This window comes from Grus americana, chromosome 1, assembly GCF_028858705.1.
Source record: "Grus americana isolate bGruAme1 chromosome 1, bGruAme1.mat, whole genome shotgun sequence".
NCBI lineage: Eukaryota > Metazoa > Chordata > Aves > Gruiformes > Gruidae > Grus > Grus americana.
The window spans coordinates 190,820,627-190,846,559 of record NC_072852.1 but is presented as its reverse complement, the minus strand read 5'-3'; the positions used below and the strand labels follow the sequence as shown (position 1 = coordinate 190,846,559).

At 43.1% G+C, this 25,933-nt stretch overlaps 1 protein-coding gene across 1 annotated transcript in view; it reads right to left on the bottom strand.

Moving 5' to 3' along the window:
* Positions 1–5,455: 5,455 nt before the first annotated feature.
* Positions 5,456–25,933, bottom strand: part of LHFPL6 (LHFPL tetraspan subfamily member 6) — a 153,110-nt gene continuing 132,632 nt past the window's right edge. The window contains exons 3-4 of the mRNA XM_054813266.1: positions 20,276–20,374; positions 5,456–6,553 (exon numbers count right to left, since the gene is read on the bottom strand). Coding sequence (XP_054669241.1) covers positions 6,435–6,553; positions 20,276–20,374 — 218 coding nt within the window. The 3' untranslated portion in view covers positions 5,456–6,434. The remainder of the gene's footprint in view (positions 6,554–20,275; positions 20,375–25,933) is intronic.

Genomic DNA, 25,933 nt, shown 5'->3' with positions numbered 1-25,933 from the left:
TATTACATGTCACATAGATTTGCATTTGTAGAATCTTGTTTTAGTTAATTCTCAGATGACAAGGAACATTTAGCTAAGTACAAAACCAAGAAAGACATAGGGATTTTTTTGTTTATAAAATGTGCGTGCGTGTGTGTGTATTTTTTCCGTAGGAAAAAAAAGATGGACAGTTTACTGGAACATAATATAAAGCCAGATATAGAATAGTTATGGCATTTTTCCCATTGAATCTGTGCCTGAGTTAAGCCAGTGGACTTTTTGCCATTGGCTCCTATAGTTTTTGGATCAGGGTCATGGAGTTTGGTCCAAGCTCATTGAAGTGACTGGAATCCTTAAGAGAAAACAAAGTATTCAGATGAACTGCTTTCTTTCCCTTTAGCAGCTACCACGCTTTCAAAAGGCCAAGGTTTTGAAAACCGGTCACATCTGGCAGAGGTTTAGGGAACAGGATAAAATTACTGGGCTGAGGGGCAGAGGAATGTGTAGAAAACCACTCACTCGGGAGTCCTGTGTAGGAAGCTGCCGTCCATTACTTGATGAAACACTCAGTTCTTTGGTGATGAGCTGGAGCAAAAGCGCTTTGCAGCAATAATCTGTCTACACAGCCAACAACCTTTATTTCTTAAGTGTACTTAAATATTGATTTTGCTGGCTGGTATAAAGAGAGTCAAAGTTACCTGTAGCTCCCAGAGAATGAAAAGAGGATGAAGACATTAATGTTTGCAGAGCAGGGCTGCATGCAGTTTTCAAAGGCGCATGGAGCACCTTGGCCACTGCTGTTGTCTTTGTCATCTGTTCCTGGAGCTGGGGCTTGTTGCAAGGGTCTCACACACCGGGAATGCTGCAGGTCTGATGTACATGAGCATTTCCCTCTGCCCCAGATGGGACTGCCTCTGAGGGGTACAAGCAAGATGGGAGCACTCTCTGTCTTTAATGTGTTCTCTTGGGAACTCGGGCGGTGGCCTCCATACGTACCCTATAAGAAAAAAGTCTGGAAAATTACCTGAGTGGTTACAGACTCATAGGCTCACTCCTTGGGATGCTACTTTTAGCGATGCTCAGTATGGCCCACAGTGCTCATTGAGGAGATATTTGAGGGCCACAAGATATTCCTGTGTGATGGAGGATGCTTAAAGCGGAGTGACATATAGTTTATCTGCTCTAAGGCAGCCAGGAAAGCAGGCAACAATGCGCTGGGCCCTGATGATGTAGATATGTATAATGAAGTTGTGCCATATGTTCCTTTCAGATTATCTTTTTCCTTGTGATGGCTTAATTTAATATGCTTGGCATAACATAGAATATCCCTAACACGCTGATATTCTTAGCAGATACCTCTAGCAGACTAAAAGGTCATAAAATTGTCCATGAAAGGAGTCAGAGCCTGTCTTTACTCAGCTAAAATATCCATATAAATTTCAATTAACATGCTATTTCTTGGTGAGGAACATGAAAAAAGGCCACCTATTTATGTTTAGCCTAATAATCATCCTTCCTGGCACCAAGAGACCTGAACTTGTAACCGTTTCAAAATTTTCCTCATTTTCTCTGATCTATCATTATTTAAATAATAATAAAAACACTTAATACTTCCTCAGAAGCATATATTTTAAAACCTGTCTGCTTAAGAGATTACACTAAAATGTCACTTCTAAAAAAAGACATATCTAATTTCACCATTGTCTCTCTGAAAGGTTAAGTACGTAGAGTAGAATTAATACTTATGTTGATGTACAGATTATCTGTCTTGTCATTCAGTTTGATATTTCTTATAGACTATTTCAAACTCTAGAATGACAGATAAATTGCAGTTGCAACTGATTTATGAATTTTCTATCAAGAAAAAGGAAATAGAGGGGTTAAACCACCTCAGGAGCTATCTAAATCTCATTTCAAAACATTTTTAAAGTATTTTTTTTCATAGACAAATTTTTGTACTTTGGGGAGGGAGCAAACTCTACAGCACGTAGAAAATTTGAATCATATGTTAACATGTAAATCTTGAAAAGTAATGGCTTTTTTTCTCTACAGAAAGCACATAGTGCCCTCTCAATCTCCAGACAGGGCCTTCACACGCCTCATATTTATGCAGAAAAGCGTCTCCCTGATTTAATGCTCGAATGACAGAATTTACATTTTTACCTCTCAGGAAATTCTGCATTAGTGCTCAGGACAACAGTCTTGGCGCTCCACACCATGCTGCATGGATGAAGAAAGTCCCCAGCTCTCTGAGGTTTGGGTGGGAGATTTCCTACTCAAAATGTGTTCTTCTGAAGTCATTCCCGAAGACCAAACTTTCGTAAATAAAGTATTGTACCAAGTTCTTCCACTTCCACTTGCCTCACTCAACCTTACATATGAAGCCAACTCCCAACTTCCAGAGCTCATTTTTTTTTCTACCCTTCATATTTCTAGATTTGTTGATGACCATTTTTCTGTTATTTAGCCTTGCAAAACAAAAGCTAAGCACACAAAGGCAACAGGATCCCAACACCTTATTTCCACTGGTAGTCCCATATGACCTCATTTCAGTGACTGGGAGCAGTCAGCATGCATTTATCAAGAACAAACTGTGCCTGACTCACCATTTACATGGTAAAATGACTGATTTGTGGTTGAGGGAAGAGCAGCGATTGTCATTTGCATGGATATTAGCAAGGCTCTTGACACAGGCTCCCACAGCTATTTGTACACAGGTTAGGACATTATGGTCTGGATGGGTAGGCAACCAGATGGGCCCCCTGGTCTTAGAAAGATGTCAACAAATGGCAGCTGGTCCAGCAGAAATCACCGAGCTGGTCAGGGACTGGAGCACTTGTCCTGTGCAGGGAGGTCAAGGATTGGGACTTATTCAGCCTGGTGAAAAGATGGCTTGTAGGGGGGAACAATAACCCAATAGCTGCCACCCAGTACCTATGGGGAGGTGACAGAAGATGGAGATGAGCTCTTCTCAGTGATCCTTGGTGGGAGGATGAGACACAGTGGTCATTAGTTGAAACAAGAGATCAGTTATAAGGAAACTGTTTCCCCATGAGGACAATCAGGCAGTGGCACAGGCTGCCCAGAGATGTTGTGCTTCTCCATCGTTGGAGGCTTTCAAAGCCAGATGAGATAAAACCCTGAGAAACCTGTTGTGGCCTCATGACTGACCCTGCCTTGGCAGAAGGCTGGACTACAGACCTCCTGAGGTCCCATCTCACCTGAATTACCCTGTGGTCCTAAGATAGCTTCTGATAATGAACAGTAGTCTGTGACCATATGATTTGATTTGTTTCTGTATAGCTCCTGTATTAGTTAGGAGTGATGGATGAAACTTGCAGCTCACAAAGTACGTGTTGGAAGCGGACTGTGAATTCTGACAACTGTGTTACCAGAAAGTTCCAGAATACAGGGTGATCTGGACTTAGGAAGTGTCTAATCACCCAAAGAGCGAGATTTTGGAATAAATTTTCCAATTTAGTTGTAGGGGGAAAACTGCTTAAATAGTTTTAAAATAGAGGTTGATAAATTGATGAACAGGATCATGTGATATGATTGCCAGCAATGGCAGGGACAGAATTCAGTGACCTAGGAGCTTGTGCAAGCTTGTGTCTTTTGTTTTGATAAATGCAAGGCCAAGCTCCTCATCTTTGAGAATAAATAAATGGGAAATTAAACATAGAAAATATTGTAAATATTTCATTGACACTTCATACTGTGAAATTGAAAGCAATCTTTTGCCCAGTTCAAAGTTATTAGAGTTTGTAGCTGTGAGGCTTGATAACCATGATAATAAATGGTATTTATATTCTAGTGCAAAATGGATATCAGCACCAAAATGCACAAATATGGACGAATCTAATTAAGCTGTGATTGGTTTATTCATATCACAGCAGCTGAAGGCTATATGATAAACAGCTACAAAGCAGGTGCAGCATATATCACTGGCTTGATTATTAAAAATTGGCATTTTATTCAATTCCAAATTAAAAAAAGGAGATTGTATATAAATTCAGAGAAAGTCAGTCATGCTATAACTGTATTGTATCATAACAAAAACCTAATTTTCTTCATGAAGTAATTGCATAGTTCCAGTTTGTCATGATAAATCAAGCATGAATCTGAGCAAAGGAAGATCTAAAAATAGTCAGAATGTTCTCCATGATGCATGGGCCAGGATATAATCTAGAGAGGGTCAAATTTAGAATAATAGCACTCATATTTTTATAGCCAAGTCACTGAAACTTTGTACAGCAAACTGCAGTTTCAGTAGAAGGAAAGGCATGTTTCTGCAGTAGCATACTGTACAAAAGCAGCATTTTTCTATGGAGAAACCTGCCAACGATCTTACTGGAGCCAGGGGAACCACAGCCAAAGTTGTGTTTGTATCTCCTTCGGTTTTAATAAAGCAGCAATCCACAACCCTAACAGGCATATTCGTATTTCCGTGAGGATCTATAGAATGCCACTGGCCTCCCACAGCAAGTTTGGGTATGGTCCCGAGCACTCATGAGAAGGGATGAGCCCTGAAACCTGGAAGCAGGAGGGAATAGCTCCACGTCCCACTGCTGCTGGTGCCGCTGAAGAGTGCACAGGGAGGCAAGCCCCACAGCATGGTTGGTTTGCTTCTCAGTACAAGTGTGGTCAGATGCAATAGGGCTATTATGGGCTAATCTGGGAGGTGTAAGGTACAATTTTGTTTTCACTGCACAGCACCATAAAGTGAATAAATAGTGCTTAGCCTATAACGAAACTCGATAAAATTCAGTTCAGCAGTATTAGGATTGATCACTGTAAACTGACATTGCTATTTCCACGTATGTCTGAATGTACAAAGCAACTGCACAATTTCAGAGTTGCAACAGCTACAAGTGTTACTAACCAGCAGAACCACAACTAGAACGTAGACAGTAACTTAGAAATACATGACAGAAATATCATATTGGCAAAATGAGAGCAGAAAAACAAATATGAAAGGGAGTAACATCAGTTAATGCCATGATTGCAAACCCCTTACAAGTTCCCATTCTCTAAGTTCACATTTTTTTCCTTAAAGAAAATAAAAGGTTGTTCTTGAGTTTTGTATGTACAGTGCCAGTGCCTTGCGTGGGGAATACTGCCTGGTAGGTTATTTGATCAGTGTTGATGCTATTAAGAAAGTAAGGGCTTGCTTCAGTCACCTAACCAGGGATATGCAGTGCCGGGTGAAATGCTGAGTCCACAGTGGCCACAACAAAATGGGGAAGGTCTGACTGAAGTCCTGCAGGACATGTAACAGCAAAAATGTGGGACATGCCAGAATGCCTCTAGTGGCAACAGATCCTCAGGCAATGTAACCGAACACAAAATGTATGTGTTTTACAGGGAAAAAGGATACAGCGTGGTTATAAGAGTCATGATTATTTCTGAGGATTTTTCCAATGGGGATCTGGGAAGGAACTTTTTCATCTATTGACATGACCACGCATTGCAAGTATTGATCAAGGAAAAATTTATTTACAGAGATTTTTCAAATACAAACATAAAATAGCACATATTATATATTTTTTTTTACAAAAAATGAATATTGAAATAATAAACATGGTACAGCACAATACAACATCAATGAGCTAAACATAACAGCAACAGAAATCTATGTCTGGAAGAAGTTTCCTGTTAGTCGTACGTAACCAACAGAGCTCTACAGTACCATGAGTGGAATTTCTAATGGACAGAAAAAAGTCCATTTACTGCACTTCATAAAAGTACTATAGAGAAAGGCTACATATGCCAAGTAATTATGTTGCATTTTTGTAATAATGCTGAAAACACAGAGGCTTAATAAAAGTTATATAGGACTGAATAAGCAGTGGCTAAATGTTTGGGGAAGAAAAATGTGTAGAGAATATACAAAATACCGATAAAGTGGCTTATTGGTCCTTTTATTAAGTTTAATATATAGATTAAAAAGTGTTGCAACACTGAATTTTAAACCACCAGAGAAGTTAAAAATAAAAAGAAAAAGAAAAAAGAAAAGAAGAATCGCACCAAAAAAAGTTTCCTCTCTGCCGATTTTGTGCCATGGTCAACGTCTGTGCGTGCTTCTGTGCTTTCGGGAGCGCAACACCAAGGGGCTGCCAGGCGCTACGCAGCCCCCTGGCACTGCCGTCCCCTCACCAACCTCTTAATTCATCGGTGCACGCAGAATTTCACCATTTGCCAAAGCAGTGTTTTCCTTACATTTTTGCGGAGCAGTCCATGGGCAGGCTCAGGCGAGAAAGCCTGTCCCTGTCCAGCCCAGCCGGGTGGCTTTGCACCGCCATTCACCTCCCTGCCCTCCCTCGGGCCGCCTGCCATCCCACCCCCGCACCCGTTCCAGAGAGAAAGCACTTAAAAATTTCTTGTTCATCGTCGTTATCCAGAAGACGTCAGCAAGCCCCTCAGGCGTCTGGCAGCGCCCGTGCCCCGGGGCTGGCTCAGTAGGGGTACTGCTTTTGCTTCTTGCCCGAGAAGCAGGCAAGCCAGGTGCACACAAGCATGGCCGCCGCCGCACCGCCGCCCGTGCAGTAGTAGGCCCAGCCGATGTGGCAGGTCCCTGCAAGGGAAACAGAGCGACACGGCACAGCGTTAGCCGGGGGAGGAAGCGTTGCTGCCACCCTCCTTTCTGCCCACCCAGGAAAAAACACTATCTTAGATTTCTGCCCACTTGTACGTCCACCTCAGGGAACATGGGATGTAATTCAAGCAATTAGAGAAGCCAAGCTGTTTAAATGGCTCCCCTTAGTTTTATATACTGGTTCAGCCGAGGCCTCTGAGCTCACTTGCTTGGCCAGTTGCTGTTTCCACACAGGGGGAATCGCCACGTGAGAGCCAAAGCCAAGGCTGCTGGCACAACGAGGAAACCAGCCATGGGGCAGGTGTCTCTCTGCCCAAATGGCCCAGGGAGCGCCCATGGCACCGCTGTCCACAGTGGCTGCAGTTGGAAGAGGATTTTTCCCACCCTTCTCTTTGCCTCCTCCAGGCAGCATTTGAGGATATTTTGATTGTTTTTGACTGAGATTTTGAGCGGTTTTAGGTAACTTGGGGCAGGGCCTGCTCCCTTCAGAAAGAGTTGAGTGGGTCCAGCTCCAGCACCGCAGTGACAGAGCTCAAAACTGGACCCGGCTGCAAGCTGCTGCGTGACAATAACCCAAGACATGGCTGTGGGAAACCCATTCACATCTCCCTCACACAGGCATCAATCCTGACCATCTGCAAAGAAACGTGGTGTCAGGGGACCACCTGCATGGGGGCTGCTGTGGGAATGGAGTCTAGAAATACAAAAATAGAGAGATTTCCCTATTCCCACCCAAGGTCATAACTCATTGCCGAAAACTTCACTGATCTTTTGTCTAATGTGTTTAACAGTATCACAATATGGCCTTGAGCACATTTAATGGCCTCAGTATCTTTATATGGCCAAACTCATCACCAGCGAATGGTGCTGGGGAATCCCATGGTGGACCATAAGGTGACTGCTCCCCTTCCAGGCACCACTGTGCCTGCAGTAGCAGAGGAGATCAGGAAAACAGCAGCTGCAGCAGGAAGGAAGACTCCTCACAGAGATCTCTGAAGGCAAGGAGATGGCTGCTGTTATTCCTCAGGATTTCAGCCCACCTCAAAAGTAATTTTCACTTGGACTGCATCATGGTCATTTTCATCTTGAGTGTTTGGGACTCATCACAACTGAGGTTCACCCTGTGTCGCCATTTTGGGTGATATCACCCTGCTTTAAGCAGTGACTGTTCTCGGTAAGGCCCAAGCAGAAATACAATTCTTCCTTCCCACCCTCTGGAACAAGCAGCAGAAACCATTCTTCCTTCCAAAGGACAGAAGGTAACAACAGAGTTTTCATCTATAAAGACAGAGCTGAAACAGGTGGCATGTCCATACTCTGTCTCAATGGCATTCTTGAGGGCCAGGCTTACAGTTCAGGCAATTATCAACTTGGCTAATTCTGCCTTAGGCACAAGACACACAAGGTGTCTGTACATCTCAACATGTCCAAAGCATTAGTATGCCTCAAGGCAGACAGCATATCCACCGACTGCAGGATATTATCAGGCCAGCTTTGTAAGGAGATGTTAGTGGGAGGCAACACGTACGCTCTTGCGCACTCTGAAGATATCAGGTTGACAACACAGCAGGAAGCATATTACTAGTTTCTTTTTTTTTTTTTCATAACCCTCAAAACTTTTTATTTAAAAAAATGTCCAGTGAAACAAAGATCCTGATGTGACCAGAGGACTCGAGGAGCTTTGGCCTTGGCTTGAGCTCATTAGCATCTGTCCTTATTGTGCTGGAGCAGACAGAGGTTTACTTGGTTTTATAATCTGGTTATGCTCTGTAGATCAACACCATTCTTGGCTTCCTTACAGAAGACCACACAGAGAGTCTGACTCCCTAAAGAGAAGACCGTCAGAAACCATGGAAAGCCGCCAAGCGCCTGGCAATGTCACTGATGCTGGTCCTTGCCCAATCGCACAGCAGTCCCTGGAGAGACCTGTCTCCAGACCACCTATTGCTTTGCCTGTGTACACACACTATCTACAGCTTCTGCTGGGAATTTCAAAACCAGACTTTTAAGCATACACCAGATGTCTAAATCCATTGGATTGCTTTGAAAATGATCACATTTATACAAGGGTGAGGTGTGCTGAAGCATTTCTTGTGATAAGATGGACTCTATCTGATATGTCTCTTAAAATTTCTAAGTATTCCTAAAACTGTAGTTGCAGCTTGAAAGAAGTAAATTTTTCCTCATCATGATGCTTCCAGGTAGAGAAAATAAATGTCAAAATGCTATTTTAAAAAGAGTTTAAAGATTCACCTGGTAGCACTGCCCAAAGCTGTGACCTAAGTGGGATAGAATTAAGTAAATTTTAACTTCTGCATGGTGTGATTTCAACTTCTGTGCCTTGGCAGTGGGAGAGGGGGAGAGCATACGTGATACACATTAAGAAGAAAGAACTGTTAAATCAGTGTCAGAGATGTGCTCAACAGATACAACACACACATTCAGTCTTGGCTGAAGAGAATAACGTTTATTTCTCCATACCATGCTCCATTTACCCTAAGGACCACTGCCCTACTTAATGCTCTGAGACATGGCAGGCAGCCTCTTGATCTAACAAATGCAATGTAGTTCACAAGTGTGAGTTGGGTCAAGATGAACAAATGAAAGAATGGGAGAGTGCAGGAGAACGGATGAAAGAGCCGGGAGCCTGACCTCAGAGCAATAATAACACAGCAATAAACCTGGCCATTATTTCAAGCCTGTGTCAGGAGCAATGGGAGGCCTCGGATAAAATAGCTTGATCTGTACTTGGATGATGCTGAGCAGAACAGCATTTCAAGCTATTGTGCTGAAGAAGAGCCTGCAGCAGGGAAAGTGTCTGAGGGTATAGGACTTAGCTATACTTTTCATTGTAAGTATAGGTAAGTCCTAGGTCCACAGCTAAGTATAGCTATAAGGCCAGAGATAATCCATCTCAAAAGCACCTGCTGCAATGAACGATTGCCTAGACTGCATAGCCATGTGTCGAAGTCAAACAATGCTTTTATAATCCTGTATTGTACAAGGAGAAAAATATTTTGGAGGTAATGTTGCTGCTCTGGTGGTCTCCTTTTACATCATGTATGACCTAGGTTAATCCACTGCATCCTAAAGAAAAATTGCTGGTTGCCAATAATTGGGCAATTTAGTTGCAGTTTAAATTGTAAAATGACTTCTGCTTCACTTTGATATTAAGCACTTGTGTTGGGTTTGCGTGGCAGGGTTTTGGTAGCGGGGGGGCTACAGGGGTGGCTTCTGTGAGAAGCTGCTAGAAGCTCCCCCTGTGTCTGACAGAGCCAATGCCAGCCGGCTCCAAGACGGGACCGCCGCTGGCCAAGGCCAAGCCAATCAGTGCCTCTGTGATAACATATTTAAGAAGAAGAAAAACACTTAGAGAGAGAGAGCTTTTGCAGCCAGAGAGAGGAGTGAGAAGATGTAAGAAACTCTGCAGACACCAAGGTCAGTGCAGAAGGAGGGGCAGGAGGTGCTCCAGGCGCCGGAGCAGAGATCCCCCTGCAGCCTGTGGTGAAGACCATGGTGAAGCAGGCTGTCCCCCTGCAGCCCATGGAGGAAGGATGAGGGGGTGTACAGATTCCACCTGCAGCCCGTGGAGGACCCCACGCCGGAGCAGGTGGAGGCACCTGAAGGAGGCTGTGGCCCTGTGGGAAGCCCACGCTGGAGCAAGTTCCTGGCCGGACCGGTGGACCCGTGAAGAGGGGAGCCCACACCAGGGCAGGTTTGCTGGCAGGACTTGTGACCCTGTGGGGGACCCCACGCTGGAGCAGTTTGCTCCTGAAGGTCTGCACCCCGTGAGAGGGACTCCATGCTGGAGCAGGGGAACGATGAGAGGAGTCCTCCCCCTGAGGATGAAGAAGCGGCAGAAACACCATGAGATGAACTGACCGTAACCCCCACTTCCCGTCCCCCTGTGCCGCTGAGGGGGGGAAGGTTGAAGCTGGGAGTGAAGTTGAGCCCGGGAAGATGGGAGGGGTGGGGGGAAGTGTTTTAAGAGTTGATTTTATTTTCTCATTCCTCTACTCTGTTTTGCCTAGTAATAAATTAGATGAATTCCCTCTCTAAGTTCGGTCTGTTTTGCTCGTGACGATAACTAGTGAGTGATCTCTCCCTGTCCTTATCTCGACCTACAAGCATTTCGTTATGCCTTTTCTCCCCTGTTTGGTGAATGAGGGGAGTGAGAGAGCGGCTCTGGTGGGCACCTGGCCTCCAGCCAGGGTCAACCCACCACAGCACTCATTTTAAGAGGTACAGGAAGCTTTATAAAAAACGGGGTTGATGAGTAATTAAATGTAACATCAAATGAAAAGAAATACACCTATAGAAGTGTTATATGTTAGAGAAGATAGACTTTGCTTTCTAGCTTTATATTTTTATATTATAATAATGGGTACCATAGAAGGACCCTTTGTCATGTTCAAATTTTATTGCACTAACATCAGTGGGACTAGTCATGTATTTAGGGGTAAGCAAATGGTTAAGAGCTTTGCAGAACTGCAATCATCAAGCAGAGCAGTTTGGCTTTGTGGAGCCCACCATATTAAAGATAAGAAATGCTGCATTGCAGTTTCCCATTTTTTTTAATGTCAAAACTCTAAAATGAACAGTAAGATCACCTAATTACTTGATAGAATTAAAACAATTAGTGAAACCATGTCAATTTACACACACAAAGACACAAAAGCTGTTGTTTTCCTTAAGGGTGCATAGGCGTTAGTATATACAGGTAGAAGTGTGCCAGTCCATTGAGGGTGTGGAGATGCATGCAAGAATGCGTACATGTTCTTGCTCATAAGATGGGCTGGATCTGGTTTCATGCCAAAGTAAATTCCCTACTAGCTGAAGTACTTGTCTAGCTGATAGTGATGACGTATCACAGCAGCTTCCTTCTCTGCACGGAACTGGTGTTGCTTTTAATAAATCAGTCTTTACCTGACAGATCAGTATGGAGGGAGAAGCTGTGGCTTCAGCATTTTGTTAGTTCTGGATCCTTTCTTTTTTTTTTCTTTTTTTTTCTTTTTTTTTTCTTTTTTTTTTTCTTTTTTTTTCTTTCTTTTTTTTTTTTTCCCCAAAGGAAACCATAACTAATTGGAGCTCTTGGTTGCTCAGTGAAGCAGGACTGTCCAAGTCAGCTCAGGTAAATTTGTAGCAAGCCATTAAGATCTTTGCTTTCACATTTGTTTTACTGGGATTAGCAGCAAGAGAGTGTCAGGATGAACACTGAAATCATAGAAGAACAGACCTTGCAGCTATAGGGATGGATGGCCATTTTCCAAGCAAATAAAAGAAGGAAAGAGAGGAAACATTAAACTCCTCTCTTTTGTAAAGGATTGAAAGAAATTGCAGTCCCTGATGATAAAGGACAAAAGCAAGGTGAGTGAGGACAATAACAAAAGAAGATTCACCAGAAAAGAGTCCCATAGAACGTAAGACAATATTTGCTAAATCGAAATAAATCAAAGAATGTGGACGGGTAGTTTTGCAGTGATGGCTTATTATAAAAATTTTTCTGATTTCTAACGTGATCTTCAAGGCCACGATAATGTGTCCCCTAGTTCCCCCCACCTTGCTCTTTAATATATAAGGCAAAAAAAGATTAAGACAAATTTAGGAGTGAGTGAAATTTGGCAACAGAAAATCTGTGGCTACTTGATCTACTGTGGAGCTGTGCCAGGATCTAGTTGCTGAAACAGAATTTTACCAGGATTTCTACTCATGATGTCTTAAAAATAATTTTCACATATAGTTATCAAGGTCTTGGAAATAACATATGATTTACAACTAAAATAACCAATAATTGACACTTATGAAAAAATATCCAGAATATGAAAGTGTTTCGGATGCAAACCTGTTAACTGCAAGACTTAGTATCTTAAATATTTGTACCTTCTTTGCTGTTAATGTTAAGACTATCCTGGGCTTGCAGCCTGGAGTATTTGGCAAACTCGATTAATTTAACTTTAAGTAGAGGCCATTTTCCAAGATGAAGAAAAAAAAGCTTTCAGAATTATATACCTTCAAAAATAAAAACTAAAATTCCTACTTGCAAAAAGTTGTGCAGGAACTCTAATTAACAGCTTCACGTGAGAGTCCAGTACCACAGGGAATGTGAATTCATGTAATCCATCAGGGTGTTGGAAAAGTAATCAGAGAAAAAAGTAAGGAGTGTGATGTTAAGGGATATACAGGGATTTGGAGATATGAAAGCCACAAAAGAATGTAAAAGATAATCAGCTAATTAATATGAAGGAACAACTATTTTGAAACAAAGCCAAGATAAATTAAATACCTGAAGATTTTTTTTTCTTGACACAGTTACAATGAAAAACCGTCATATGAAATCAGCTACAAAAGCAGGAAAAGAAGTTGAAACTTGGAATGCATCCAGAAAGGATTAAAGTAGTTATGTGAAACAAAGGAAGAATACTATATAAGGTAAAACTACAGCCAAACAAATAGTTTGATACAAAATAGTGAATTCGGTGAAGCTGGTCTCTTCGCCTATTGCATGGATATGACTTTCTCAATGGATTTCTCTTTTTAACAAATATATGATTTATGAATGCACAGATCAAGCTATTTTGGTTACTTATAATTGGTCAAAGAATTTGTATGGGTATTTTGGTCTGTAATTAAATGCATAAAATCTCATAAATTTCAGAAGTGTAAAAAAGTGGAAAAAAGTGTCAATTTGAAATTCTTCAGTTCTGCTGTATGCAGACACTCACTCATATGATCAAATTCTCCTTTCTTTGGCGGATCACACAATTTTGTTCAATCAAACCTCAAACTTGCTGTAGGTGTGCATTTATCATGGAATGACGAAGGAGAAATCAATACTTTGTGTCAATTACAATGCTCAAATTCCCAAGAGCAAATAGCTCATGTCCTGCCAGTGAGGAGCTCTCCCAGCCTCCTGGAAGAAGTCAGGAGAAAGCTCACCTATTGCGGGAAGTGAAATTAATTTCACCTCATTGGGCATCCATAGTGCAGAGGTCCACACTGGACTTGTTCCCCAGACTCCCTCTGGAGACAACAAGGAGAAAAAGTGACTTATAAAAGTGTGTTGCATTTCATCTTAAGGTAGATATCTAAAGTACAGCAGGTGAACCTTGCTCTAGTAGCATCTATTTTTCTCCCTTTAACTGTGAAGGGGTTCCAAACAACCAGTTTAGCTGCCTTTTTCAGGTAATTAAGGGCACCAGGTACTTGCTTCTGAGTGGTCTGAGTCCCTTTCTGGATGCTGCAGCTTATCTCCATTGACTGCAGAGGATCCTTGCATGACCATGTTCTAACTCTGGCAACAAAGGCAAGTGCCTTATGTTAGACAGAATATATGTGGACCTGGATATAGTAACCAAAGGCTTACAAAGATTTAAGAATGGAAGTTATCCGGGTAGCAGTAAAGAGGAAATGTTTCTTGATTAAACACTTTCTTTACTAGCTCGTAGGCTGACTCATTCATTTGTCTAAGAACTCAGCAGCTGCAGCTCAGGTATGCTCATAAAGATTGTGTTCAGCCCCAGTCACAAAAATGAGCTGGTAAAATCTCTGAGCTGTTTGCAGAGGATCTGTGAACAAAAAAACTGGCTTTGTCAGATAGGTTGCTCATAGAAAAATACAGCTTTGAAGCCACTGCCTTTAATAGGATTCCAATAAATTGTCCTACCCTCTAAATCCTTTTCTTGATCGTTTTGGCACTGTATGTCAACAGTCAGCCAGATGCTGAAATGATGCCACCTAAGGCCAATTAACTAGTTGACAAAGCTTTTTTTATATTCACTGCTTTCTGTGGGGTTTTTATGTTGTTGTTTTAGTAACTGCACTGTTTGCTTTTAAAGTGCTTTAAAGATCATTTACTCCAATATTTCTGCAGCAAAACTAATTATCAAGTCAACAGCTCTCTTTAAGATATTTCAGGCTCTCTAAAAGTGGCAAAGGGGAACCTTAATAATAATAATCTTTGGAAACAAATATCCCTCAAAAGAGAAGTTTCTGAGAGCTTTTGAGGGTAATTCAGCTGCTTGTTTAGTTCGGGATGGTAGCCAGCCTTTTAAGTTGCTCTCCAGACAGCCACTTTGGTCAGGAAAGCCCTTTCACAGAGGTGCACAGATGGACAGACCACCACAGAGGTCAAGCAAAGGTGTGCATTTGGAGCCATCTGCTTTGGTTGCTGCTGCAGCTGGGACCCCAGACCTAGGATGCCTCTGTGCGTGACAAGTAGTGATGGAGCGTGACAGCCAGAGAACATGAAACAACGGGAGAGGATCTAGAAGAACTTGCAGAAGAAACAGGGCGGGAGGCTATTCCCAGCCTCATAAGGATGACATGAACTCAAACAAGCACAGAATGTGTTTTGGGCAGGCTGTGGCAGCAGCTGCCAGGTGGGTAGCAAGGCACAGCATGCCAATGGCCACAACTGAGCCATGCAAGCCCTTGCTGCCAGATCTGTGATTTTCACTGCCTTTAATAGCAAAGAAAAGCATTGTGAAACTCAAAGATGAGCCCTGAAGGTACTTACATACAGCAAACACCAAGTCATGTTTGTAGGATGCTTCTTAGCACAAATGATCACTCAGCAAAATAAAAAAGTAGGAAATGTACAACCTTAAAAGTAATCTCTCACAAAAAAGGGTAGGATATAAAAAATTCTGGAGTGTTGATCATCCAGGCTGAGTCCTGCCTGCCCAAATACACCATGTTTCCTCAAAGGAAGACAAAATTTCTTCCAAGTAGTTCAACTTAAAAATTGGGAGTTTATCTTAAATTTAGTGTCTTCATTTTTTTGGGTTAATAAGGTACGTATATAACATCATTTCATACATCTGGTGGCAGGGAAGTGGCAGCTGGAGGTCAGATGAAATTTCCTAGGGCACCTACAATGGCATGAGTCATCTATGTTTAGATAAATGAATCTTACTCTAGATAACCATTTTGCTGTTCGGGCTCTTAGGTATTGGTCCTGTAGTGCTGTTTCACCAGATGCCAACTGAGGCGCGATTTTGTTAGTTAAACTGAGCACGCTCTATCCTCTCTGGGACCTTCTGTGGGATTTAGCTGCCTCCTCACCCATCACAACAGATATGAGCATGCAACGACTGAGCAGTCTCTGCTTGCACATCTAGGGAAATCAATGGCCTAAAATGAAGTCTCACATTGATTTTAGACATTCAAAACCAATGCGAATGTATTCACATGTATACACTCACATTGCCCTTTAAAAAAAGCATGCAAGATCAGAAGATTTCTTCACACAGTTTAAGTTTTGCAAAATATGTAAGCTTTTGCAAATGTCTGATTTGGTCTCACTTTAATGCATACTCTCACCTTAATGCAGGGTCCCTCACTTTAATGAATTTCCTGCTAAACTCCTATTTTTTCAGCTGTTATTCTTCTGTGGTACATTTAGAAGTGAAAACAAAATGGTATCAGTGCCTCTAGCTCAGCAAAACTGAATGTGTGCTATATCACATGCTATAAAGAAGCTTGCTTTTGGGAAATCGCCTGCTAGTTCCTTTTGCAGACCACAGCATTGTGAAGATCTGACTCACTTTCACACCCTTCAGTCAGCAGCTCTGCACTGCTGTGCCATGCCAGTGCTGTCCTGAATGGGCTCACAGGCAACTCCAGGGTGTAAATAATACAGCACAACAATAACAGCTTGCGTGGTGACAAGAGATTAAGATGATTTTGATCCATCCTCAGACATTTAGTAAAAGTGAAAGGCAGTCCCTTCTAGCACTGCTGGTTTATAACTCCAGTCTCCACCTCAGGCATTAGCCTGTGGACAAATTAGACCCAGGACTTTGACTCAGTCACTGAGGAAACAACTGTGCTGGTTTAAAACATAAACATCTCTTTTCTCTTGCCCCCATTTGTTTAAATTGCCCTACTTCTAGGACTTACCACCCTGAAACAGCAGCAGAAGACTGCTGCAGGTCATAGTCTGGTGTTTTGGTGGGAACTCTGCTCCATCTGTGATCTGAGATGGGATGCTGCAATATGGAGTGGGGCCCCAAGACCTCCACACAGATCCTGCTGATTGCCAGGGAGCTGGGAACCACAAGCAGAGGAACACAACAGAAACCTATCATGGCCTTAACCCCCAAACAAGATTCATATGAGGTCATATGAAGATTCCAAGAGGTCATATGTCAAAGCCCTAATCTATCACTGTGCTTTTTTTTCTTGATGGCGAAAACAGATTGCTAGAGCAGAGCAAAGAGCAGACCTCTCTACAGGTGCACCAGTCTCCCTGTCTGTCTATTTATGGAGGTTACTCCCCATCCTCATTAGCAAAACAGCTCATCTATTGAATGCAATTTAATCAACAAATGGGGTTGCCCTTGGCAGGATATCTTCAGTTGAAGAATGACTCCTTTTTGTAGAGATGGAGTCGTACAACCTCCTTCATTTGACTGAAAAAAATTAGCCCAATTAAATACATGAATGTTTCAGTAAACCCTTTGGACATAGTTCACTTCATAAAAAACAAATAAATATCCAATTTTAAAGAGAGCGGCAAACTGCTGGGCATTTCACAATGTCGGCTCAGGTTTTCTAGAAAAGAATACCCAAATCCACTCACACATAAATTAAAGGCATGGTTATTTTTTCCTGCAGCCTTTTAAAATATTGCTTTGGAATGTAAACAGAAATGTGTGTGTCTGGCGGGGGCGGAAGGAGGGGGTCCCCTCTGCACAATATGGGCTATCTCAGCACTATTCTGAGTGCCTATTAGTCTAATGCCTTTTCAGAGTGCCTGAAGACATGGAGAAGCACTTCTTATCTAGCACACCCACTAAGGATTAGGTGTTTTTATGAGTTCTTAACACTGCTATTTATTTATTCTATCTAGTTATAAGCATGTTACGGGGGGTGGGGGTTTGTCTTGTTTTGGTAAAGCAAAAATTTTAATTTAATTGCTAATTCTGGAATATCTCTGCTTAACATTACATTTCATGGTGCACAATTCAGCTGCTTCTCAAGTGAGTTCTTGCAGTCCCTCTTCTGCACCTGCCTCTTGTCCTTCTCATCCTCCTATAATGTAGACTGCAGCTCCTGGCTTATCTTTTCTACCTCCAACCTCAACCATTGCTCCCCCTCACCTTTTCTAAGTCCAGAACGAAGCTCAGTACTGAACCTCCACCTCTGCTGTCTCTATGGTCGAACCTGATGTGCTTTGACTCTCCTTTCCTAACTACAGACAGATGCTCCCCGAGGCCCAAGCTGCAGCAGTTGCTCTGCCATCCTCAAAGAGCTGATCATCATCCCTTTGAACACTCTCTTCTTTGAGAGTAACCACACACACTGAATTAGGCTCAGCGTCACCCCCGCTAGCACCCACGGCAGCAGGAGGTGCAGGACCAGTACTCCCACCATCACCATTTCTCCCATCGCTAAACCAGTGCAGGGCTCACGGCAGCTCAGCTTTTCTGAGAACAGACGTTGAATGCAGTGTGTATATATGTGGTTCTTGAGACAACTCATTTCACAGACTCAGGAATAGAAAGAATATCATTGCGGCTTAATCAAATTAAAAATTCAAATGAAAGCAATAATTACTTAAATTTGTCTTGAGACTTAGTGAGATTAAGTCTTTGAAACATCATTTTTGGCCTGTAGGCTATAATGAGCAAGCCAGTCTCTAATGATTCAGAAAAGACTAGAGGATTTGGGTTATCACCAACCAAGAGGTATTTATGAAAGACGATGAGCAGTGTGGCTATTAAATTGCCCTCGGACAGTACCTCTTCTTTACAGATGACTTTGCTAACACAGCATCAACCAGGAACTGACATTAAGTAAAAAAAAATCCTAGCCAAGCATTTAAATTCACTGCCAGTGTATGTGGAAAAGAGATGTTCAGTGGCAGAGCTGCCTGGTAGAAATCATTACAGCAAATTTCAGCTCTCATTATAATCTGTTAATTAATGTGTTAACATATGATTGCAGCAGATTGGCGAGACCAGCACTCCCGTCAAGTCTAGGCATGCCTAACATGCCCTGCACGCTCCGGGTCCAGAAAATACAGTAAGAGTACACGCCTTTACAGTTCATGTAATACATCTCATGGTCCTTATGTGTACCTGGAAGGAAAGCTGTCAGCTGAAATTTTTCACATGGGTTTCTTCACTGACTTTAACGGTAGAGTGATTCAATTTATGCAAATATCTGACTCGTGAGTCAAGACTGAGATGGCGAAGGTGGTCTTGGAGACTCTGCTCTGATTGTGGGAATGACTGTGTTTAAGGCCACAGTTTTTAACTGCCTAAGTGCTGTCTTCGAGGAGCTCAGACTGGCACAACACCCACCTTCTTGTGAGTTTGCAGAGAAATAACCTGGAAAGGTAACACTTTTCTGCATTCTGGGGAGAGCAGCAACTGAAGCCTGGGAACAAGCAGGCTGTGAGGAGGCACAAGCAGGAATCACAGGAGCAGAGCTACTCACATGCTTGCATGGAAGAGTAGGCATCAGCGTGCACCAGCAAGGGGCTAGCCATCTTTCAAATGGGCCAGCTAGGAACTACTTCAGGCTTCTGCACAGGACTGACCCTGGGCAGTGATGAACCTGACTGTTCCCAAAGCAGTTACTGCAGTGTTTTGCCTAGTCTTTCTACTACATTCTTTGAGACATCTTTCCATGGAGCTGGGAATCTTAGTTTTGGGACATTTTTTCGACTAGTTAACTATACTTTTCTGTTCTCATTGCTATCTCTTCTTTGTGTTCATATCTTTCAATTATTAGGTGAATAAAAAAGTTGTAGGAACTTTTTATACTTCACTGAAAAGAAAATTTAATATCAATAGCACAGAAGGATATTAGAGTTCAGAATAACAAGGTAAAGCTTCTAAAGCATGTTACACATCCCTTGGGCAACACCATTAGCCTGCAGAGGGTCAGGATGCTCAGTCTCTCCGTTTCTTCAGGAGGATTGCAGATCCTCCTCTTCCTCAAATGACACAGGATCAGAGAGCACTTATAGACTAGGGTATCAGCAGCTGCATCGATCCTTCTAGCTAAACAAGGACCTGGATGTGCATTCAAATGTCAGATCCTGATCATCCACGTTGCTTAATCCTTAGGTTGCTGCTGGGCCCTTGTTTTCTAGAGCTCTCTCTAGAGGCAGCTTGCCCCATACAGCATGGGTGGGAGCTTGGCTTGGCCACATCCCTGGCTCTCATGCAGCGCTCAGTGCGGTCATTGACTGTAAGACCAATGACTTGTTTGGGAGAAGGCTGAAATAGGGAGCAAGTGTTATTTACCAGCTTCCCGAGGATGTGAGTAACCAAAACCATACTCTTTCAGGCTTGGGTTAGAAGGCCATAAACATGCCAGACTTCAAAGACAGCTAATTGCATTCATTGTGAATTACCCTGACGTGCGCTGTGACATGATGCCTCTGCCTACCCTGTCAAGATCTCCAGGAGTGTTACCTTCCATATTGCAAGACCATTAAATCTCACCTCTTAAATATATACTTACATACATTCCTTCACTTTCTTTTATAATGTTCTTCTGGAAAATATTTCCAGCAAATCTATCTGAAAACCCCTGCCTTAGCACCATATCAGAATGATGCAACATGAATACCCTACAACAGACAACTGGGTTGCTTCTCCAAGTCTGTGCTCATGTCTTAGTTTGCTTTTACGGACGACACATAGAAGAGTCTAATGTGGCTGAGATGCTCTGATCATGACTCACCCAATTCAAACTGGTTGGAAAGGTTACCACAGGTTTGTCTGACTTCTTCACTGTCCCAGCCAAGAGGATAGAGCGCGCAACCAGAGCCGATCAACAAACCTATGGAGAGAAAAGAAAATAGAAGTTTATACAAACAGTGTCAAACTGCCATTTGGGAATCTCAGAGAAAAAAAAAAATCTCTTCTCCAAAAAAACAGTAGAAAATCATTTTGACTTCTACTGCTGCATTATGCTACACTGTTTTACAGCTGGTCTGTGGGCTGGAGGCAGCCTTGGCAGTTCAGCACCAGAAGCCATGCCCAGCTACTGGAGCTTCTACCTGAGAGCTTTTAGACTCCTATTCTGCACAACTGCTACGTATACTGTTTGGAAAACTCAATGCAGGGTTAAATAGAAGCTGTGTTAATCACAGCATTTACAAGCTGATTGTTTCTGATTAATTAAAATAACAATCAACCAGAGTCTATCAAGGTTCTAGAAGGAAAAGTAAACTGACAGTTGTGCTAATCTGTTGTCATTTTCCTTTGTTTTTCACCCTTTCAAAAGCCAAGGAAGAATGGTTTCATGTCACCTGATCAATTCAGACCACAGGTACACACTCAAAAAAGTTTTCTCAAATCATTTAAGCTTAAAACAACTGAGGACTTGAGCCATTTGCCTATTATCATGCTTGGCTTAACATTCACAACATGCTTTGCTTTCTCCAGCCCTCACGCTGCCCCAAACAGATGTGTTTTGGCTAAGTCTTTCCCTTCACAAGATCTTGCTGGGAATCACCCAATGGGCCATGATTATTTTGCAGAAGTGGCATTTTTATCATATTGCATTCTCAGCTGTCACTGCAGCAGCTGCCAAAAAGCGGGTGTAGCTGGCAAAGCTTCTTACACGGACAGCCTAGAGAGAACATTTCAATGTATGCTACAGCATTTAAATGTTACCTCCTTTGTGTCAAAGCTTATTTGTAAGATTGGAAATGAATCACTATGTAGATAATGGGCTGGGTGTGCCTTACACTTTGCAGGCTGTAAAGACAAGCAAGTCCTCAAAAAGTTTGCAGTGTGGGTTTGCAGTGGTGCCTTTTACCTGTTAGGTAGAGCACAGGACTGGGACAAGGTTTCAAGCCCTACAGCTGTCACTGGCTGGCTTTGGGCAAATCCCTTGACCTCACACCACCTCACTTTTCCTTTCTTGACAATGAGAATCAAGACAATGTGCTCCCTGCAAAGCCCTTCTCCTGTGCTCCTAGTGCAGATAAGCCCTGGGTGTGGTGACAGAAGCACTGTGGACATCAGATCAGTCTAACAGGAGTCCTGAGAGTGATTCTGACTCAGGGCCTGGAGCTAGCTATGTATTTCTACTGTCTCCATCCTCAAGATGCATAAGCTTCTCATATTTCTGACACTTCTGTAAGATACAGAAATCACCTTATTATGTTCTTGACTTGCTCAGACACACGTAAACAAGCCACTGAAGTCCAGAAGTGGTATCTCATCTTTCTCCAAAAGATGTTTAACACTCTTAGCATCTTAGCTGTTAGCAAAAAGTAGCTCTTTTGCTGCTCCTCCAAGCACGCCTGTCCCTGTTTAGGCCCAATATTTGCTCCTTAGATCTTCCTCCACTAAGTTCAAATTTCTTGTGGCTGATCAAATCTACTTCTTCCTTTCCTTGTTGAGCAGTCATTGCCTGCTCCTCTCTCCATATCTACACCACATAGTGGAAAAGAAATCCCTGAGGCAGCCCCCTCTCAGATGATGCATTCACCCAACAGCTGTAAAGGGAGAAAAGCAATTAAGGACACATGAATCCTAGGTATTTTCAGAATTTTGCCTGACCTGGATATGGTTGCTTCTAACGTCCTCACTAATGGCTTTCACAGTATCATCTGATTTTTCTCCCCAGGGCCACAGAGCTCACGGCAGCTGGTAGAATCCATGTAAATGAGAGTCGCTTCTAATTAAATTCTCAGAAAGGATGTTTCTCAGACAAGAGAACTTAGGCCAAAACTGGGTCTACATTTGTTAAAGATAGCTTCAGACTCTGAAAAAGACCAATTGATTCTCACTTGAATTGTTAAAGCAAGAAGGGCATTGTGAAGCACTGACAGCACAGCTGATGTGCTAGAAATGGGCAGGACCCAATGGGGCAAGGAAGAACATCACCACTGATGATGAGAGTGGCTGGGGAAGGGAGGAAGAGCACCTAGATGACAGAGATAGCCTCATGGACCAGTAGACCATGGCAGCCCTGGCCAGTGCTGCTGTGGTTCTGACCCCTTCTCACACTGGCCATGATGCCCATGACCTGCCTGGTGCCAGCCCAGGCAGACCACAGCTCAGAAGCTGCTCTGACCAAAAGTGAACCACACTGGCTGCGCTGGTTTCAATCAAGTTGTGTCCTTGAACAGACTCTCTGGCAGACCTCACAGATACTCAAAGGGCTCCATTGCAAGGGACAGGGAGATGTGTGCAGGGAGCAGGAGGCAAAGCAGGCTTGCAGCCGTCTGCATTGGACCAGACGAAACAGCAGCCATCCCTGCCTCACAAATAGGTCCTGGGAAAGCCTCCTGCCCAATTCTTCCAGGAGAGCACAACAGCAGCACTGCAGGCAAGTGAAAGGGCTATTAGCATAACAATGCTGCCCCTCCAAACCCAGAAAAAGCTCTTACTCAGCACTTGCCAATTACTCTCCTCAGGTGGCAAAAGTGTCTAGTGCACATTGCATTCACAGAGGACTGTTTGTTTTCAGCTCTCTTTAGGTTTTGTTGCTGTAACAGGATGTTGTTTGGGTTTTTTCCCACGAATATTGCTCACAGCACTTTCCACTGCCACCCTCCAAACACAGCTCATCCCCTTCCAAAGATGTGTTCACTCTTTCTGCCTCCAATGCTACACCGGACACAGTAGCCACAAGCCTTGGCAATTTATTTCCTTCCTTAGCCAGACCTCTTCATCCCCCCGTCACACCCTCTTTCCCATTTCTGTACATCCATCTCTGTAAGTCCAAAGTCCAGTTTCAGTGAAAATAAATTCTGGGGTTCAGTCAAAAATTCATTAGCAATGCAATATACTGTAATGTCAAATTGTTCCAAAGGAGCAACTGCCTCACTCATACGTGGATGCTTGCCCTTAAAGCCAGTCCACACTGTCTAATAACCAGCTCACAGCACCCACTGCTGAGGCTCACCATTACCTGTGCCTCCTAGAAATAAATAAACCAAATAAGGGAAAACTACTATGTTCTGTCAGAAAACCTCCCTACCCCAGAGACAGCTAGCTCTCCGGTAGGGTAAGGGCTTTAGCAGTGCCAAGTTTCATTTGTGGAGTACCAGCCATGGAGGACTGCAGCTTCTTTTCTGCTCACAGCCTGTGCTGATTGTGACGATGAGATCAAACAGGAAACTGCCACCTAATGCTGGTGCCACCACATGGCCCCAAAGCATGCGCAGAAGGATGTTGACGTGCGAAGGACAAGGTATAAAGCCATGGGCAAGCTCGCACACTTCATTTAGTGAACACAAAACCTGCCAGAACCAAATGTGCTGCCAGGAGCACGGGGCTACATTCCCATCTGGCAAAAAGTCTTATCCCTATAGATATGGATTTTGTCACAGGTACCAACTGGCCACAAGTCTTAAAGCTGTTGCTTTGACCTCTCCTTTGATATCACTGGTTTTCAGCTGGTTTTGGTTCACTTTCAAACGTTTCCCTGCAGTGGTGTGTATGTGTCTGTTGCGGATTTAGGTCTATTGACAAAGCAGTTATGTTTCCCAGTACATCTTGCAGGCAAGGTGCGGGCCAGGCAGGGATTTACCTTCAGTGTAAGACTTCTATAAAGACTTAAGATCCTGCTAGTCAATAAGAAAAATTTTCACAAGTTTTGCTTTATGTCCTGAGGTATGTATATATGTATGAGTGTGTGTGTAATGTCCCATTGCTCTCAGCAGGATTCTGCATGACTTCAACAGGGCTGATACTGTCTCGGTCTCCATGGGCAGTGAAGTTGGGAACTGGCATTCAGCTCCTTTATTTTATGCAGTAAGTGTAGAGTGTGCGTCAAAGCCCATGGCATTAAAAGGACTTGGACAAAAGCCCCTCAGCCCCTTCTTTTCCTTCTAATCAATCTACTCCTGTTTGTAAGCAAATAAATGTGTGGATCAGACCCTGCAAAAGCAAAAAGACTGCATACTATTACCGCTAATAATTCATACATGCTCACAGCCAATTTGTTTAATCACAGAGAATGTAGATTGTGCTGAACAGCTGCAACCTGCATTTAAAGATCTAAGATAAATCCAAGGGCTGCAAACCCAAGAGAAATCCTTAAGCTAATTTTGCAGCTTCAGTAGAGAGCAGTTACTGGTTTAGATCAAGAGTCACATCCCCCCTTGCCCTATAGTTCCTGTATTTAGCCAGCTATGCTTCCCAGGACACCACACCCATCTTCACAGCTGCTTAAAATGCTTAGGATGCCTACAACATTTCTTAAGAAAGTAAAAAAAAAACCCCACCAACAAACAACTGTGCTGTAATTACCATCATATGTCATCTTCCATTATCCACTACAGTCATTAAAAGAAATAGAAAGGGGAAGGAAATGTGCAGGTCCATAAACAGCACCTTCACAAAAGGGGCTGCAGCTCTGAAGTGCGAGGGAGCCAGTCAGTGGGATGGGGCCAGCCGGCAGCAGAGGCGCTGGTGGCACTTGGCTGCTGTTTTGGATGACGTGCCACGCACCAGTGGAGGTGTTGGCACTGTCAGAGACCAGCTCTTCTGGAGCAGTTCTGCATTTGGGAATGAAATGGGCTCCTTGCTCTGATCCATGACACGCTGCTATTGCAAGTGCTGCGGCTGGCTCTGTGCGCTAGCGAGGCACACCGGAGAGAGCCACGGGGCTGACTTAATGCAGCCAGCTTTTGCAATGCAAAGCTGGAATTAAGTGTTTGGCTTCAATATTTGACAGGGTCCCATTTAGCCACTGGGATTTTTGCGTAGTCCATGCAGAGAGCTGGATACCTTCAAAAAGTGAGCTAAAACCAGCCTATGTGCTAAGCGAGGAGCTGCGCAGACCTACAAGTTGCAAAGCTACAAACCAGGGGGTCAGAGGGTGGATGCCTCAATAGTAAACTACCCAGAGTAATCCTTGTCCATTGCAGATTGCCTTCCCTGTCACTCTTGCTGCCGGTATAATGCGTGATCATATTTTAGTAACACTTAACACTTGAAAGATGATCTTGTCTGTCTGGAGTGGAGCTTGTGATTGAAAATAATTGCATATAACAGGTTCTGCATATGGTGGATGCGGCAGGGAAGGGACAGTAATTACATTAGTGGCTTGGCACAGATCTAGGTTTCATCTTTGAAGTGATAAAGAAATGATTTGTGGCTTCAGCAATCAGCTTACTCCAAGAGGTAAAATATTAGCCACTATTAACATGTCCAAGAATAGCTTGGATATAGGCAAGTCTCAAACAATAAATACAGGACTAATAAACCAAGAGACATTAACCAGATTTTGCCGTGGGCAAAATGACTGCACTCAGAAAGACCAAGATTGATCAGCAAAAGTTGATGTACAAAAAAGGAAGCTTTTCCCTGTGGTGGGCAGTCCTCAGACTGCTGCTGTGGCTTTAATGGGAGCCTCCACCCAAAGATCTGATGT